This window comes from Diadema antillarum, unplaced genomic scaffold, assembly GCF_040938485.1.
Source record: "Diadema antillarum isolate AM-2024a unplaced genomic scaffold, OU_Dant_1.0 seq00003216_RagTag, whole genome shotgun sequence".
Classification (NCBI taxonomy): domain Eukaryota; kingdom Metazoa; phylum Echinodermata; class Echinoidea; order Diadematoida; family Diadematidae; genus Diadema; species Diadema antillarum.
In genome coordinates, this window is record NW_027273801.1 from 36,469 (window position 1) to 55,000 (window position 18,532).

The following is an 18,532-nucleotide window of genomic DNA, read 5'->3' on the forward strand; positions in this document are numbered from 1 at the left end:
AATACTATACGGAATGTATAAAGTAGAGGGGGTTATATAATTATATTGAATATTATAAGGAATGTATAACGTGATGAAATTGTATATCAGATTTAGGAAAGAACATGATTTTCATTGCTGTGACACTGAATTCGCGTTGAAAATAATATATAATTACTGTCATCGGCAGGAGCAAGGACGAACACACTACGAAGTAGAAATATCGAAACAAAGTATCTAAAGAACAGAACACATCCAGTCTGTTTTGTATGGACGCGGTGACGTCAACATTCTTCGGTTTTGTCATAAATAATCAGAAAGTCCATGATGGGTGTCACACTAAAATAAGAAAAAAAAACATGTAAATGACTTTGAAGGGTTTGCTTTCTCAGAGTCAGCTCAACTTTTTCTTTTCTGTTTCTTTTTACATCCTTTTATTTGAAGCAGTTCAGGCACTAATCCTACCTTTTCACCTTCGTCACAAACTGCCTTTTGTCCGATTCGATAAGAACACAAGTTTGAAGAGGGAAAACAATCTTTTTGTTCTAAGACGAGGGCCAATGAATACAATATAGATCTGTAACAGAGCACGTTTGATGTGATCTTGAATGTTGTAGGCCTATTCTGGGGAGAAATACACGGAGTACCACATGGCGAGATAGAGCAGAGGGCTTCTAGTCTACCTAAAGACTGGAGAACATTATGTCGGACAGCTATAGTATAGACTTTAACGCAATGATATGGCATCATCCATATTGTTTTCCACCATGCACGAACACCACGCCTGGTGGTTAAGCCCATTAGTTAAAGCTGATGTCAGAATGCGATGTAGAAAACATTCTGTAGCGAACATCATGGACAGGTGTGCTAAAGGCATGCTGTTCCTTACAACCATGGTTTAAAATGAGCGTCGCTGCCAAGATGTATTAATGTTATTTCACCCTCACCCCCCCCCCCCCCTCTCCTTTGAAGCTGCCATTACCGGTGGAGTAGGCCCACTGAAAGAAAGGTCTCTACCTCCTATCCCATCATGTGAAAAGCAAGTCTAGAAATCACATAAGAATGTGCAGCAACTTCATGTAAAATCGTGATTTGCGATGGCAATTCACATTAGTGAGACAAAGATCTGAAGAGTTCCGCTGAGTTTCCTTTGACTTAGCAACATGGCGTTCGATTCGCACGTATTTCAATGTTATCAGACACAATGCATTCAATCACCCCTAAAGAACACGATTGAAAAAATAAAAGCTATCAGATCAGACATGTATTGATAATGATAATATGAGGGTTAGATTAGGAGATATGAGAGTTCTGTACGTGAGCGTGTGTTTGTGTGGATTGAGAAGTGTAGGAAACTTGCAGAGAACAGCAGAAAATTTGAGGAAAATCAGACAATCCGCTGAAAATGTTCGATGACGCCATCCCTATAGATAAGACGCCTACATCAATTTGCGTCGTCACGCATGGACAACAATATAAAGAAAATTCGACATATTTTCACTTATCTAGCATAATGAAAGGATACTTTGTCTGACCTCTTTAAAAATATGTGACATTTATAGCGCTGTGATACGTTAGGACGTTGTTATTATATATTATACGCACACCTTTGATAGGCTGGATTTTCATTCCTAACTGTACGCACCAGCTATAGCATTGCCATTTGTGAATATCTATTCTACTATAGATAACCTAAATCAAATCATGATAAATGTGTGGAAGTTTAGGGGTTATTTGTTTGTTCTTCCGTTTTTCTCGATAAATGTGAGACTGTTAGTGTGCCTCTGAAGCCACCTGCGTTACAAACACTGACTTGGCTTTCAAAAAAAAAAATAAATAAATAAAAATCCCCGTCTATGGTTATGAGTGTATTATGACTGTTGACATGCCCACACATACAGATCGTACCATAAAAACATCATGAACAAAAATGCCTCAATGATATAACCCTTTGTTAGGTTGCTTTGGAATACCATATTATATTGCCGTCTGGCAGTATTATGTTGTTCAATATATTGTTCAGATTGACACCCCTCCCTTCAATCACCACCAACCCCTCTCCCCCCCCCCCCCCCACCCCACTACAGCCGAACGACAAGAACTTTTCGCCGTAGACAAAAGGTTTTAAATCCTGTAGATATTTTCATTTATGGGCTCGACTTTAGTCGAACCAAGGAGCTGTGTGTAATAGCTTCTTGGTCGTATAGACATCATGACTGCATAGAACCAAGGCGGTGCCTCTACGAAAGATCCCTCTCTGTGGGTTGGGGGAAAACAATCGTGACAATGGGGCGTGTTCGAAGCGGTTGGGAGAACATTTTGTCAAGAGGATAATCACGGATCACTTCAGTCTTGTATAGCAGTTCTGTCAAAGTTCTCTTTGGTCCTTTATTAGCTGAGGGGAAAGGGCTGAAAGGCCTTCGACATGGACATACAATTTCTCATATCTCTCGATTTTCATCCTCACAGAATGGTGAATGTAAAGGTACAATGATGAATTCACCGCACCAGGGAGGCCGCGGCTCAATGAATGGGGTTCCATTGATCGTTGGCTTCAGGAGTGCATGCGTTGACGTCCAGGATTCATAAATGAGGGTTAATATCCCTACAGCTATGGTTGTACCGTGCATCAGCGGTATTGTTATGGCTGGTTGAATGTATCGTCAGTCACAGCAAAAGATTACTGATTGGTCACTCTTACTCGAAAGTACGATCTGACGGAAGTACAAGTATTTTATGCAAATAAATAACTCCAACGCTGTTCATATATAGGAGGTATGATAATCCTGAAAACCTGTGTGGATGTGTGGATGTTTATTGTGTATGGGTGTGTGTTAATGTGAAGTTCTTTCGTCATACATACACCCTCACGTCATAGTGGACGCCATGGAAGACCAGCTATTATAATGCAGTTGAATATGATGGGTTATTCAGCCATCTAGTCAGAGGGAAAATGAAACAAACACACAGACAAACATTCCTAATATTAACATCATTGTTTACTGATGAGGGGTTCTTACCAATTTGAAAGCGAACTAGCTGTTTTGTATCGTTTTGTTGTTGTTGCTGCTGCTGTTGTTGTTGTTGTCATACAAACATTATTTAACATACCGACCGCACGTTGAACCTGAACCAAGTTACAACACGAGATCCGTTGGCAACGGCAACAACAAACATAACTGTGAGTAGCACAGAAGCAAAAGGACGTAAGTCTCATAAATCAGCATATTTGGGCCTTCCAACCTTTGGAACGTCTTGGAATGTGACTGAATAGGACACCTTCCTGGCTGGCTGCCAAGGTGAGATGTTCATTCACATTCAATATGGCGCCGGAAGCATGTTATTGCACTGTCACGTGACGTTCATTCATACGAGGAAGTTCAGCGTAACCCGACATAATGTTCGCCTAAATGTGGTTGGTTTTAAAGGTTATGAGATCAAATACATGAAAGAAAAAATGAAAGAGGAACTGCTGAATGCAAAAAAAAAAAAAAAAAAAAAAAAATGATATGTTGCAACTACTGCTTGAGGTCGGGGCATTTGATAGTAACGCTTGTGTTGTAACTCCTCTCCGCAAAAATAAACCATCATGCAGCATCTAATTCGGTACCAACTTTCCTGGTGATCATAAGCAATTCCATGGAGCTTTAGTAACTCCATGCTTAGACCAGCCTGGGTTCAATTTCCTATAGAGAAGTGGACTGATTTTGTTTTGATATTCAACTACACCATCTTCACATCAACTTCTGGAGTAAGTGAATGCATAAGGGGAACAATTATGATATAAGATGCTTGAAAAAATGTTGGCTTTCGTTTCCCACAGGTGACGTCATAAGTGCCAGGCCTGCTTCATAATATCATAAAAAGTCGAAGTGAATGAAATCTGCGGATGATACATCACATTAATAATAATAATAATACAATACATTTATAAGGCGCTTAATACCGATGTTTCTAAGCGCACAGTTTACCGGAAATATTAATATCTATACCAGAATAATACCAAAATACCAAAATACAAGTACACACATACCAAAAAGAGAGAGAAAAAGAAATAGATGCAGTGTATAATTACGATAAATAATGAAAATCATTAAATAATGAAAAACATTAATGTCAATACATGAGAAAAACAAAACAGTAGGAGTACATACGTGAATATTTAAGAGACATAATTTCACGTTTAATGCAGAAATGCATGAATGAGTGTTTCAGAAGACGTAAAGGTCGCATTTCTGTTATGTCCCTCTTGCTCTAAACTCATAGAGGCACTGATCACAGATCATGGATGATGAGCTTTTTCTCACAACAAACTTACTTTCAACTAACTATTCGTCACACCGGTGACCGAGGAGAATCATTTCCATTTCCAAACCCCAGACTAACGGACTTCACAGCCACAGCAATGATTACTACATGCGATACATGTATATCCATTTGAGTGAAGGACTCATAAATTATAATCTCCACCAGTTCATCTTGGACTTACAAATTAGTATCTGTCATGAATGAGTAAATGTTGAAACTTATGAATTAGTATTTCTTTTCAAATACAGTGTACTGTACAGCTTATTGTCAATTGGTGGCTGAGATAGTTTGTGACTGACATGATTATAAAAAAGTGTAAATGGTAAATGTGTAACAGGTCTAATTTCCTAATGTTTTCTTTATTTTCTTAAAAAACGTTTGTATTTCTATTGAAAAGACATTGGAGATATTCCAATGCAACTGCGATAATGTCAACAACAATAGCAACAAAAATACCACTATCATAGTATTCCCTTACATGTCACTGCACATGACCTGACATCCTTTAATGAAGAAAACACACACACATCTGATATCGGATGATATTCAAGTACAGAATATCATATCTCCCTTTTCCTCCCACTTAACGACATCCTACACAACCGAGACACAGATAATCACATTCATAAACTGAACATAAATGTGCAGGTATACCCCTCAAGGGAGCTTGGTATCAGAACGCCCAGAGGGAAAAATTCATGCAGAAACCAAAAAGTAGCTTAAGTTAAGGGTTGAAAATATGTATAAATATCATATACATAAATATGATATGTATGAAAGGACCGTGATTCAGAAAGCCAACAAGTCATACAGCCCATGAGCTCGACACCAGGCAAACACGGCACATGAATCCGACACTAGGCAAAAAACAGGTCCACGAGACCAACGATAAGGAGTGTCGGATTCGTGGACCTTCTTTACCCATAGTGTCGGACTCATGGACCCCTTTTATCTAATGTCGGACTTATGGGCCTTATTTCCTAGTGTCGAGCTTGTGGGCTTTACGATTCATGGACTGTATAACTCGTGAGTTGTACGGCTCACTGCGTGGCGTGCGCCTGTATAGACACCACGCACACCACCTTTATAATCATCTTACCTAGATTGCTTCGAGAACATTAATTGTAGGAGCACAAACATTACCAAGAATTGAGCAATTGAAATCATATAACAATATCTTACGTAACCACCAGACCGGATAAACTGGGTCTAAAGTGTACTTCGACCCGACCACTTGTATAGAGGTTGAGACGTCTCTTAAATAGCGTTAATGAGGTGTCACAGTGCTTCTTTTATTTTGTCGAGAGTAGTATATAGAACTGCTTCAATAATCATTTGTTCGTTTAACAAATGATGATGATATGGATGACCTTGTTTGTCAGTTATCAATAAGCATCTATATCCCCTCCTCGTGAAAATGCATCATTCTCTCAAAAGAATAATGGGATGCAGAAGATGATGGTCCCTCGTTTTGTAATTACAAAATAGTGTATAATCATGAACACTTGAGAGGGTAAACAGAAATTTGCGGTGCCAAGTCACTAATCACACTATGCAACTTCGGCATGATTTTTCTAGAGAGAGAGAGAGAAAAAAAAGAAATATATATGTGAACTTTCAATACTATATATAAACAACTGTGTAATGTTCATGGAAGAAAACCCCACCCTAGAGTAGAGCATTTACAGAAAGAAGGGATATTCTTGAGACGTAGCCATCTCTCAATGCTAAGGCCCGGTGGCTATGTTGGGCAGCATCAGATGCATTTGTTTGGTGCCCAAACTGCACATCAAAGAAACTTTGCGGGATGGCCCTCAACTTCTAAATCGTGGAGAAGAGACGATGCATCTTTCATGTGTTCTCCCGGTCACATTCACAGGAAAGCTGGTCATTTCCTGTGGCAACATGACGCATAGTGGGCAGCTCTCGAAAGTGGTGACATGTCTTTAAGTTAAATCTACATTCTCCTCGATTCTCCTGATAGCGATATGGATATGAGAGGTAGTTCCTTTGATCAGATTCGCTCCTCGTGCGTGTATGTGTACCCTTATAAACACAAAGCTAGTCATAATTTTACAAAGTATTGTTAAAGGCATTGTTTACCATTTGCAGACGAAACAAAAACCCAGGTTTAATGCTTCAAAATAGTTCTAAAATCTGAGTTGGGGATAAAAACAACCAGTGTAAAAAAGTTAATCAGTATAATCAATGTTAAGTATATTGTCAAATACACAAAATGTGAACAATAGTTATAATAAGATTTTTAATTCTAGACTAAACCGTCTACAGATATGGTTTAGTGAGAAAAATAGTGATATTTACTTATATTTTAGGCTTTATTGCAAAACTTTTATACGGCAGGATGTTTTGTGATACAACGGACTTACATAATATATGCATCAAATGCGATAACTCGAACATTGTTCTTTTTTTAAATCACAGCTCCCAATGGTAAACAGTACCTTTAAAAAAAGTCACTGATGAACAGAGTTAAGTGAGACAAGCGTCGCAGAAACTACAGAGGAGCGAACTCTCAGCACAACTCTCTTCAAAATTACGACGATAGGTGCACAAACGCCACGCCCATTTTAACATAATAACTGTACAATGCATGGTTGTATGATTAGGAGCAGATTACAAAGTCTGTCATGTTATGTTGTGATTCTTAACTCTAACCTGTGTGATTTGCCAATCGGATGCTCTGGCTCATATGGACTTGAATCATGCTCGAACCTTACGGCCTTGGTCAAGCTGTTAGCATACCCATGCACTGTCTGATTTCGCAAAAGGGTGTAGGCCTATTATTATAAATGAGTGCTTGGTAATGCAATAATATTAGCAGGGCCCTCAAGATAAGGGCCAATTCAGTGACGAGGTAAACATGAATTAATGTGACATCATCTTACCATGTCGTTCTAAAATTTTAATTTGAGACATGTGGTCACGATGCATTAGAAAAACTCTTTGTTGTAGGTTTGCGAAACAGACCGAAGCACTTAGTTGGTAGGTTACACAGGACGGAAAATAACAAGGCTATGGACTGGTGCCGAACGAACTTTCAAATTTGCCTCAAGAGTTAAAGAAACTGGTGCATTTAATCTTTTCCATTATCTGCACTCTGGACTGAAATTCATGGACCAATGACATGTCCCAATATGATCCAGCCATAACTTAACATCATTATGTTTTTGACATTTTATTATTATTGTTGCTCTATGTCCTGATAACAACGTCTGTAAAAGATTAATATATTGACAATATAGGTTATCCGAATGAAGAAAAACACATGATAGACACGGGAATAGATGATATTTTATGCATATGCTGCACACGACTTTTACGAATAATTATATGCTGTGACGGCTTCGCGCATAGTAAGTCACTTTAACCATTTAATTGCATACATCTATTTTCCAAAGAGGAAAATACCAGACAGTAAAATCATCACAATTTTTGTTTAAGTCGGTCCAATAGTGAAGAAAACATTACATTCATTTGCATCTCCTTGCACAGGCAACTCTTGTCACGATTTAGGGCAACGTGTTGCACGTGAGACCACATATCAAGGTTCATCAAATGCCGATGTAGCTGGCAGTGAACCAAATATAAACAATAATCAGTTTATGGTAATATTTTTGTTGACCTTACAGAGCTCTTGTTCTATTGTAGATCCATGCAGTGTGATATAAATTCATGTAATTCTCAGAGCACAATTGAATAAGTTTGGGTGTGGAAATTCATGTAATAATACTCCAAACACAAATGAATAAATTAGGGTGTGGGGATATGCGCGCTTGTGTGTGTGTGTGTGTGTGTGTGTGTGTGTGTGTGTGTGTGTGGTAATGACAAATCGAAAACAATGAGCGGCAATGAACTGGGTTCCTTGCACTCTCAGACCTTCAAGTCTTCGGTTTACTGCTATATTATCATACCGTTTCCGCTATTGACATTCGGAGAATGAATCATTCGTGCCCATTATAAAACATACTCCAGCAACTTTACAATTATAATGGGAGAATATTGTTCAGTGGTATCGCTTCTGTAAACTAGATGTAGGAAGGAATTAGGAACGTAATCAACATGAATGAAAAAAAAAATGCAACTTTTGCAAAAACAACAGCAATGCTAGTTTTAAAAGAACACTTTAAAAAAAAAGCATTCTTAGTGAAATTTGATCGAAGCCATTATATGAAAGATTGGTGTATATACTCTTTGCACTGACGACACACCAATTAAGCATATCTTAAAAGGTCTGGAATAAATGGTCTACATAAATACTGGTCGGTGATTGGTCATAATGCAATCGCATGATTAATGCAGGAGCGAAATTGTTTTATTGCAGCAGTGACGTCACGTCACGTATTATAATCCCGGACTTTGACTGGCTGCCTATAGGGGATACAATGAATTTAATGATGTACGTACATATTTATGTAGACCATAATAATGTCACAAATATTGTCCTGTCTGTCGTTGTTACCATCATTGATGGTCCCCTTGACCGTTATACTTTCCTTCGCTGTGCGCTCCGAGGATACGTTTTATTCTCTTGAGGAAAATATGATTCCCGCGGGAATATTAAAGGCATAATTTACCATTTGCAGACGAAACAAAACTCCAGAATTAATACTTCAAAATAGTTCTGAGATGTGAGTTTGGATAAAAACAACCAATGCAAAAAATTTGAAGCAGTATAATCGATGTTAAGTATTGTTAAATATACAAAATGTGAACAATATAGTTATAATAGAAATGTTTCCAGACTAAACCGTCCACTTATGGTTTAATAAGAAACATAGTGATATCTCCCTATATTTTTATATTGCAAACATTTTATATGGTAGGATGTTTTGCGACAAAACTGACGTACACATATGCATCAAAGGTAATATCTTGAACATTTGCTTAAATCACTGCTCCCAAAGGTAAACATGACCTTTAAGCGTTACATTACACCTTCAATTTAATATGAAATTGCATAGAATACATTACAAAATTCTACTCTCGAATGCAAACGATATCCTGACGACGGGAAGTAAAGAGTGTTTTCCTCATCCATACGACAAAAATTTAGAAGGAAGAGCAAATGTATTTCACTTTCGAAGTTTTGCGGTGGGAATATACACCACGCATCACAACCCAACATTGTGTCATGGCCAAGATTTCGCCAGTATGGCCAGAGCCGAGACGCCCCACTACCACGAAATAATGTGTAGTGTAGACTTATGTGACGAGTTAAACAAAACTGTCTACCTATATAATTCTGTGGAAACTGCAATGGAATGGAAAATGGTGAAAAGGAGAGAGTTGGGTACTCCCTCGGACCCCACAGAATCTTAAAAGAGCGAGGACAGGAGACTCAGAATAACCTCCAAAGAATAAGAGGAAGGCCTGTCGGCCGCTGTCAACAGTAACCCTGAAAGAACAAACGAAGAAGGCGTGATTACAGCACCATTCTACATCATAATCAAGGAGGTTGTCTTCAGGTTAATATCCCTTTGTGTTCCTCTAGTGCCGATTCGCACAGAAAACTCCATAGCGTTATAAACACTTTCCAAAGCTCCTGGCAGAGAAAGGTTTAAACAAACACAAATAACAGTTTGTGCACAGAACATTGGAAGAGTGCAATGGTGAGGCCATTATTTCAGCTAGAGTGCATTAGCACCAACTGGTTAGCCACTAACATCACTGTTTTGGTGAAGGCATGTGAAACTTACAATTCCATAACGTAACTCTCATCAGGCTCGATTTTGATGAAACATATCATGCTGTTTGATTCTTCTGAGTCGATTGCGACATAATATACTAATTGGGTGTAAAGGAAAACAAAAATAAAAACGAACAAACGAGGCCGAAGATTTCCATGTAAACAACCATTTTCTCAACCCGCAGTGAATGGCCCTGGTGAGGTACAGCTACAGTTGTATGATCACATGATGATACAGTTAACACCATTAGCTGATTTGCATGTTTTGTGCGGGTTTTGGAGTTTGTTTACCTTTGTGCACTTGCTTAATTGTTGCATCTTAGCTTCAGGAAATGATGCATGACCTTCAAGCTCTATTGAGTCGCGAGAGGAACAAAGCATAATTATATGAATTCTCTTTTTGGAAATCCCCAGTCATCTCTACCACCGGAAGAGACGAGAGGAGGAAAAATAAATACAGAAGAAAAGCTTGCCAATGTTACGGCCTGATAGAGTACAGGTAGGGGGCATCGTGCTACAAAGTTGTATAACGTGAAGAGATTTCACGCCTTGTATTGGTCCTCAACTTTATAGAACACTTTGCAAGTCCATCTCCCCATGATGTTCCTCAATGATTCACTACGGAAACTGAAAGCTGACCAATGAACAGGCGCGCAGCTTATAAGTCGGTTGGGACCGACGTCACAATGGGAAATAGTCATAATAGGCGAAGACAGGTGGTGACACAGCGATTGAAGAAGGAACATAATAACTCGACATCACAATTAGCTAAGTGAACTTGAAGCTTAAAGGGTAGATCTATTCGGCGTTCAGTTTGGCTTAGCTATAGAAAGCCAAACCTCATAGAAATAACGGTGAAATTTACTCTATGAGCGAACAAAAGAAGAAAGATGCCATCGCTCAGTGTCAATGTATCTCCGAGAAGCAGTGATATCGTTAAAAATCACATAAATTAAGATTGAATGAGGCGAAGATGATCTCAGCTCTCCTTTTCGTGTGTACAGGAAGTATTCCAAATATGATATTTTGGTTCAACAATTAAGTAACTGGAACTCCCAATAAAATTAGCATTATTAGGCAGGATCTAAATGAATGAACAAAAAAAGTGTAAAAGAAAAAGAGGCACGCAGCGTCAACAAGGCTAAAAGGACGTGGGCGAATTTTTAACTACCTGTTTCATTGCTCCAATTACCCTCTCCTCCCCTACCCCCCCCCCCAAAAAAAAAAAAAACAAAAACAAAAACAAAAACAAAAACAAAAAAAAACAGGTCTCGGCTAGCATGTGTCTCACTCCCACCTCTCTGGTCAGGCAGCTGTAGATATACATGACTTTTGCGATGATAAAGTTCGGAAACAAACTATTGGTAGACAACTCCTGAAGACTGACCTTATGTCCGCGCTGGAGTAGAGTGTAGACACTGAGCAAATTTACTTTAGCGATACCAAAAAGGTAAAACGGGTTTTATCTCACTGGTGATACAATAATCATAATGTCAACCCTTCGCACCAAACCCTGGACAGTAACACGTGTGTGTTTTGTAATGGTTTTCAAGACACATCGTAAAGACATATTACACTCTGCACTGCCCCAAGCAGGAAAGAAGAAGAAGCGGTACAAGTGTGTGAAATACATGTACTCATGAGTTGCTGAAGGACTTCAACTTATTTGCTTTTCCTCGTATGCCCCATAAAAGTACATCCGAATCGATCAGTGTAGGTACCTTTTATAGCGTCCATGATGGACTTCAAACTCCATGATTTGTCAATTTCTCGTAATTTCGCGGCCTGAAGACTCTGCTATAGATTTCACCTGATGAACCTACTGGGTAAAAAATTATCAAGTTCCTCTCTGACGTGCAGTTCCATGACTGCAACCACAGATTCTCTGAATATCAAGGGGGTTTAAGTGGCACCGGCTCGAACTGAAATCAGGGAGGTGGAACAAAGGGTGATTTTTTTTCACCTCCATATGATTTGACTTACTGAATGAATGTGTTTGCACTGAAATTTAGGATAAATGCGTGGGTACATAACGCGACAAACTTTATGCTTGTGCAAATGTTAGCCCTTTTTTGAAGCTTGTGTTGGGAAAGCTCACAAGCAACATCATGTTGCTCACCTTGTAAGGGTGCAGGTGTTATAGGCCCTTTCTGGTTTACTAAACGTTTTGAAAATTGCAGTAACTTTGAGTAGGGATTGGACGGCGGAATTGAGGAAAAGGGAGGTGGGAGAGTTCTTCCACCTCCACGGGAGGACTGCTTTGAAAGGTTTTGCTACCACCTGAGACCTCAATACATCGTCTGACTTGATTTCCCTGTCCGTTCGGATAAGTTGTCGGAGTTTGGGGGCGTCAACATGATGATATATATTTGTCAGATTTCTATAGGAGCTGTCGGATTTCAATTGTTTATAGTTGTAATGCGAGAAGTATACTTATCGACACGACCTACAAAATTGTAGAGGCTATAGGAACCTACTTAGTATCCCTCACATGTCAAACTATAGCCGGTTACGAAAATGCCGAGGCTGAAAATGCATTTATTCACGCGTTCATCCGCAAATATATAATGTTCTCACATGGTTCTAGTAATATGTAGTATCTGCAAAGGAATATAGCAAACTCTCCCAACGGACACTCTCCCAACGGCTTGGTATCTTGAAGTTCTTTCCCTTAACCCATTAGGTAGGCGTGTGACGCTCACCACTCTCGTGTGAATTTCTTTTTTTTTTATCCATTTTGTCTGATATTCCACGTAACATCTCACAACGTGACACCACCATAAACAATGGGAAGAGAGGGGTAATGCATTTGACATCATAAAACACTCATCTCACTGATGTAGCATTAATCAAAGGATCCTGTACATGTTTACATCCCTACCGGTGATTTGTAAATTGAGAGCTTTTACATTAAACCTTTCATTTACTGATTTTGAATCAAAATGAGGCCACTTGTTTTTTTTTTTTTTTTTTTTTTTTTTTTTTTTTTTTGTTTCTTTTTTTTTATGGAGTGACTCCAGCAGCGGACAGCCGTGACCGGATCGAGTAATGGGCAAAACATATTTTGCCATCTCGTAAATTCCCCTACCTCGTTCGCGCTCGTAAGGTTGAGACGATAGAACATCGGTAGGTAGAAAAAAGCCGTGGCCAGCCCAACGCCGATGTAGGCAAAGCCGAACATCCAGTACATGCATCCATGGACGTAGTTCTCCGCCGGGGTGCCCAAGAACGTGATAGCGGAGATAAAACTGGCTACGAGCGAGAAAGCGACCGGAATGGGGTTCATCTTCCGATCCGCCATTAGGAACTCTTGCGTGGTCCGCTGCCGGCCGCCGGTCAGGGCGTGATAGACACCGATGCCGGCTGAGATGATCAGCATACCGGCGAAGATGACATAGTCGGCGGCGGAGAAAGTCTTAGCGTTGTCGTCAGCCATTGTGATAAATGAACAAGGCACCGAAGCTCGATGAATATTCAGAGAGATTAATGATAATCCGAATCAGTGGGAGCCAGAAGATGATCAGGGGCAGAGCAGGGCAGGGCAGAGCAGGGCAGGGCTCTGGTGAAATCTGGCGAGATACAGCTGACGCTTTGCCACAGATACAAGTTCTATCTGTTTTCTGTAGAGTCTGGGGTTGCCAACGCGTGACGAGCTTTCAAAGTTTGTTCGGTGCTTGCATGCAGATGTTTCTCTGCAGATCACGTAGATATGGTTCTCTGTTAACAATGCAGTTGGTGGGAAAAGAGCTTCGAAAACTTTTTCGGGAGCGAGTTGCAGCGCGATGCAGAGTCGGTTTGGGATACTCTTACTACGCCGTGAACACCGGCGAGTCCACTAACCACAGTCGCTTGGGTTCAAGCGATCCGTTTGTTGGCTTGCCAGTGACACAAAGGTCAGGATAAAGTCACACATTATGCGAGTGACCAATCATATTGCTGCACTCGCTAAGGCTACGATGCGAAATACCGTTCTGTGAGTACATCCATGAGCAATGGTAAACAATTCCCTTGCACTTCCCTCCTAAACCAAGAAGCTCCTTTCCTAAACTCACATGCACTGCAGTTTCACAGGTGATGACAACAGTACTTGCTTTACACGATACCAGCAGCTTTAACCATCGAAGATTTTGAATCATATCCAGATGTTGACTAAACACAGCGATTTTTCCCTCAACTCATCGCGCGATGTGTTGGAGGGCTGCCAATAACTTAACACTGTGAGGAGCCGTCGATTTTAAAGAGCAGCGTACCGATAAACAAGCAGGTAGCTGATACTCCGAGGGTTTCTTACAACCTCCGTTCTCTGTGAGTTTAAAAAAAAAATGAATGTAGATGTGAGAGTAATCTCAAACAATAACGACAACACAAAAAAGATAATTATGTATGGCTTCCCTTCACCCTTGCAGGTAGCGCTGCACAGTTAACAATAACATCTATTAGTATAGGCTGATCTATGAACCCTTTGTTTCCATTGGCATACAAAGCTTTTAATGAACCTTTAACATACTACCCAATTTCTTAAGTCACCAAATCGGCAGGTATATTATTAATATAGTTTTCTAATCCTTTAACGTCGGGGTGGTTCATAATTTGATCGAATGACCTAGATACGTGTTGAATCAATCGATAGTAGTCTAAAAATAAGACTACAACCCCTCACGGCCTCCCCTCTCTTGTACCCTTCCCTTTAACATGTCTAATCTTCCTATTTTTCTTTAGCCTTTGTCAAAAGCACTCTCCCTCTTTAATCTCAAGCGCAGCGAGCTGAAGGAACGTCGCGCGCGAGACGGAGTCGAAAGCTCTGGCGAACTCAACGTCGACTTCTCCTCCTCTGCAGTCGTCTGCGCTAACATTTGCAAGAGGGCATTTGCCAAAGGCTAACTTTACTCACGCAGTCACGGGAAAAGAGAATGGAGATATACAAGGGGGAAAAGAAAGTAATCAAAAAAGTAGAGAGGTCCGGGGAGAGAACACGGACCCTGAAATCTCGACCATAGTTTGTTGTGCGGACATAAAGAGAGAAAGTGGTCTTGAGGACAAGCTTATACACTTCTGAAAAGCGGTCGATGGAGAAAGAATAAAGGAGATTATTGATCGAGCGGTCCGTTATCTTCGGACAAAACCATGCAACAGAGGTGAAATTGGTAGGCCTACAGTACTTCGTATGAGAGTCGCACAGCAGTTCAATAGCACGCGTTCACGTCTTTGTTACAGGTAGGATATTAGTGATCAGTGGACAGATGATGTACTAGCCAAGAGGAGTTCCGATTCTCCTCTCGCACAGTGTTTCCGAAGGTGTGGGATTGGAACGAGAAATACATGCAGTATACGAACATTGTGGGGTCATGGCATTGGTACAGAACGTCGGAAAAAAAAAAGTAGAGAGTCGACGGGTGACCCAGTTTTCATCTGCCCTCAACGCCGAGGTCAAGACCTTCCTACGTCACACAAAGTCGGCCCTAAGGGGAAAAAATATATACTCCTCAGCTTTCGATGTCTATTCATTTTCCTCTGAAAGGGGCAAACTTCCCGCTCGCCTTGTGCCTCCTTGGTCCGGTCATCATATACGTATATAAAAAAAGGGGGTTGAAGTATGCACCCTCTGATATCTACAAGAGGAAGAAGAGAGAAAATGAAAAAAAAAAATGAAGCACCTGCTTGAAAACATCTGGAAGACCAATCGGCCTGGTTTATCTGATGCCACGCTTCCCTTCCACTCAATTTGGATTTGAGCAAAGTTCAGCCGTGGAGGGTGAGATCTACTTTCTCGTCTCATCACCTCCCTATTCAGTGTAAGCGTGTGTGTTGTTATAGGCTGCGACAGAGATACGTCACGGTTATACGTTTACACTTATGTTCTGAAATATGCGTAGCCGAATCAGAACCACCTGTGTATCAAACAAGAATATGAATATGGATCAACAAAGCTAGGCAACTACGGTCATCTGACTCAATTTCATATTATGTTGTACCAAGAGTTCATACCAAATGGGGATCGATCATTATTTTCTCCACGCGGGTCCATCACTTTGGAATAAATTGCCAACAGATATTCTGGAAACTTACAATATTGATACATTTAAAGTGAAGCTAGAATGACACCACTTTAAGCTAAATAGGCCTATATTAGTAGTTCGTTTGTTTTATATTGTTTATTTGTCGTACATTGTTCCCTGTTTGTACCATTTTTCATTTTTTTTTAGTGCTTGAGTACTTTATAGATAGAGCGCTATATACGTAAATAACCATTATATTATTATCAATATTATTAATCTTATACTAAAGCATCTTTGTTGTGCACACTGTTGCAACCATGCCAGACGGGTTCTTTTTCTTCGTGTGCGTTTGTGTGTGTGTGTGTGTATGTGTGTGTGTGTGTGTTTGTTTGTTTGTTTGTTTGTTTGTTTGTTTGTTTGTTTGTTGTACCAAGGAGTCACTGTAGCTACAGCACATAATTAATGATTATACCAGGATGGCGAGAAAAAAGACATCCTATAATCAACAATGCATCATTGATTTCCAGTCGCCCATGCCAATTCTTCTCTCTTTACCAGTATAACATTGTACATGTACTAAAGTATCCATTGTACTATTTCGTTATTTCTTTGGTATTTATTATTCTACTATCATTACATGATTATCATTTATTAGTATCAACATCATTATATCAATGAGTAAAATGTACAATAGTATGTAGAAGAATTTAAAATGAATATGTCTTATTGGTATAACAAATTGGTGCTGTTGTTGTTTTGTTCCAGTGTTACACGTTTTACAAGCGTGGCTTTTTTAGTGGAACACTGTTTTCCATCATTGTGATTATTTACTATTTTTGTTGCCGTGACAAAGTGCATTGTTTCTTTTTTACGACATCATTCGTGTATAATTTATATTGTATTGAAAAAAAAAATCCTTTATCGGACGAGTGTAAGAGAAATGAAAAAAAATTGTATCACTTTGGATTATGTCAACTTTTTCTTTTCTTTTCTTTGTGATGATGGAAATGAATAAACTATTGAACTATTGAACTATATTAGTAGTATTTCGTTGCCGTATATCTTTAACATATATACTTAGACTCCAACTATTATAGATTGACCGCCATATTTCATACGTTTGCATTTTCTATTGTGCATCACAACTGGATATCAAGTATCAGTTTGTTTTGGTTTTTTCTGTATTTGATGTAGCTTTCACTGAGAAATATGAAAATAAAGTTGAAATGAAATAAAATCAGCTATGCCCTCCTCTCTGTCCACCTGATCGCTGATTAATCCTGCTGCTACACGCATATCAAGTAAATGCATATCGAATTCGATAGTTTTACATAAGCGGTTGCGTTGTGTAGTTTCATCGATAATCACGACCGTGAGACGTGAACTGAGTTGAGAGTGCGATGGGACGTGATATTTTTCATCCTTTGTGAGTCAGCATCGCTTCTTTGAAATTGCACAAGCATCCCATGCAAATGTTGGTAATTGGATGGTGCATTTGGATCGCAGCCAATAACTGCTGGCGTGACTTCTTTGGCAAGTTTTGAAATGATAATGATGATTATGTCTAATCTGTGTTGTGTCAGTGCAGGCAGCGTATACATAGCAACAGCGGCGATTGCCGTCATAAAGTTATGTTACACTGTTTCCAATCTGACAAAATCTGAGCTGCACGACACGAGTGCTCCTCGTGGTTATTGATGAAGCCATAGGAAAGTACAAAAATGAAACTCATTAGTGACCAAATATACGGTACACTGTACGCCGTGTTTTAACTATCTTAAAATAAGGTTGATGAGCATGTTAATACACTGAATTTATTCATGATAACATTCACAGTGACACTCCAGCAAAATACCGAAAAAAAAGTTGTATGCTCGAGCGTTGTCTTCTTCTTCTTAAACATTAAATGGAGGAGCTTTGGCAACAAAGGAGGTACCTCCTTGTATTGAGGTAACGAAGGTCGCATCTCTTGAACAATAGTCAACAGGTGGTGTACATTCAAGTGACGTGTCAGGAAGGGAGAAATCAGCCCCTAATTCCTAATAACTTTCGTAGCCATGACAACCATATAACTTCCCCGAACTGGATTATTAACTGACCGGCATTAACAAGGTCAATAGTCAATTAGAAGGGTCAAGAGTACTATAGCGTCATTTACAGTAGAAGAGAGTTGTGTTTATGTGTTTGAGTATGCGTGTGTATAAATACGTTTTGAGTATGTTTTGTACGTGTGCGTGTCATTAAATGACTAAACGTGACAGGTGGTCGTATGGGGTAAACACACACCAGCATCACTAAAGACTCAAATTTCTCAACACAATAGAGGGCGTTTGACAATCCAATCGGTAGAACCTTTGACGAGAGGCTGTAACCTCAGGCCAATGATCTTCGGACTGTATATTGATAATATAATAGGCTATATAGATCATTCGTCGTCTTTCAGATTAGTGGACGCAGAATGCTCAAGTGATCCTGACCTGAAAGTCATTAGGCGTTTCATGGACTTTCATAATTAGATAGCATATAAGGCAAACAAACCAAC

The 18,532-nt window shown here is 39.6% G+C and overlaps 1 protein-coding gene across 1 annotated transcript in view; it reads right to left on the reverse strand.

The window, feature by feature from the left end:
- LOC139715256 (sodium-coupled monocarboxylate transporter 1-like) overlaps positions 1 to 13,430 on the reverse strand; it is a gene marked incomplete at its 3' end in the record, with an annotated part of 49,458 nt that extends 36,028 nt beyond the window's left edge. Inside the window, 1 exon segment of the mRNA XM_071626839.1 lies at positions 13,083 to 13,430. Coding sequence (XP_071482940.1) covers positions 13,083 to 13,430 — 348 coding nt within the window.
- Between the last annotated feature and the right edge of the window lie 5,102 nt (positions 13,431 to 18,532).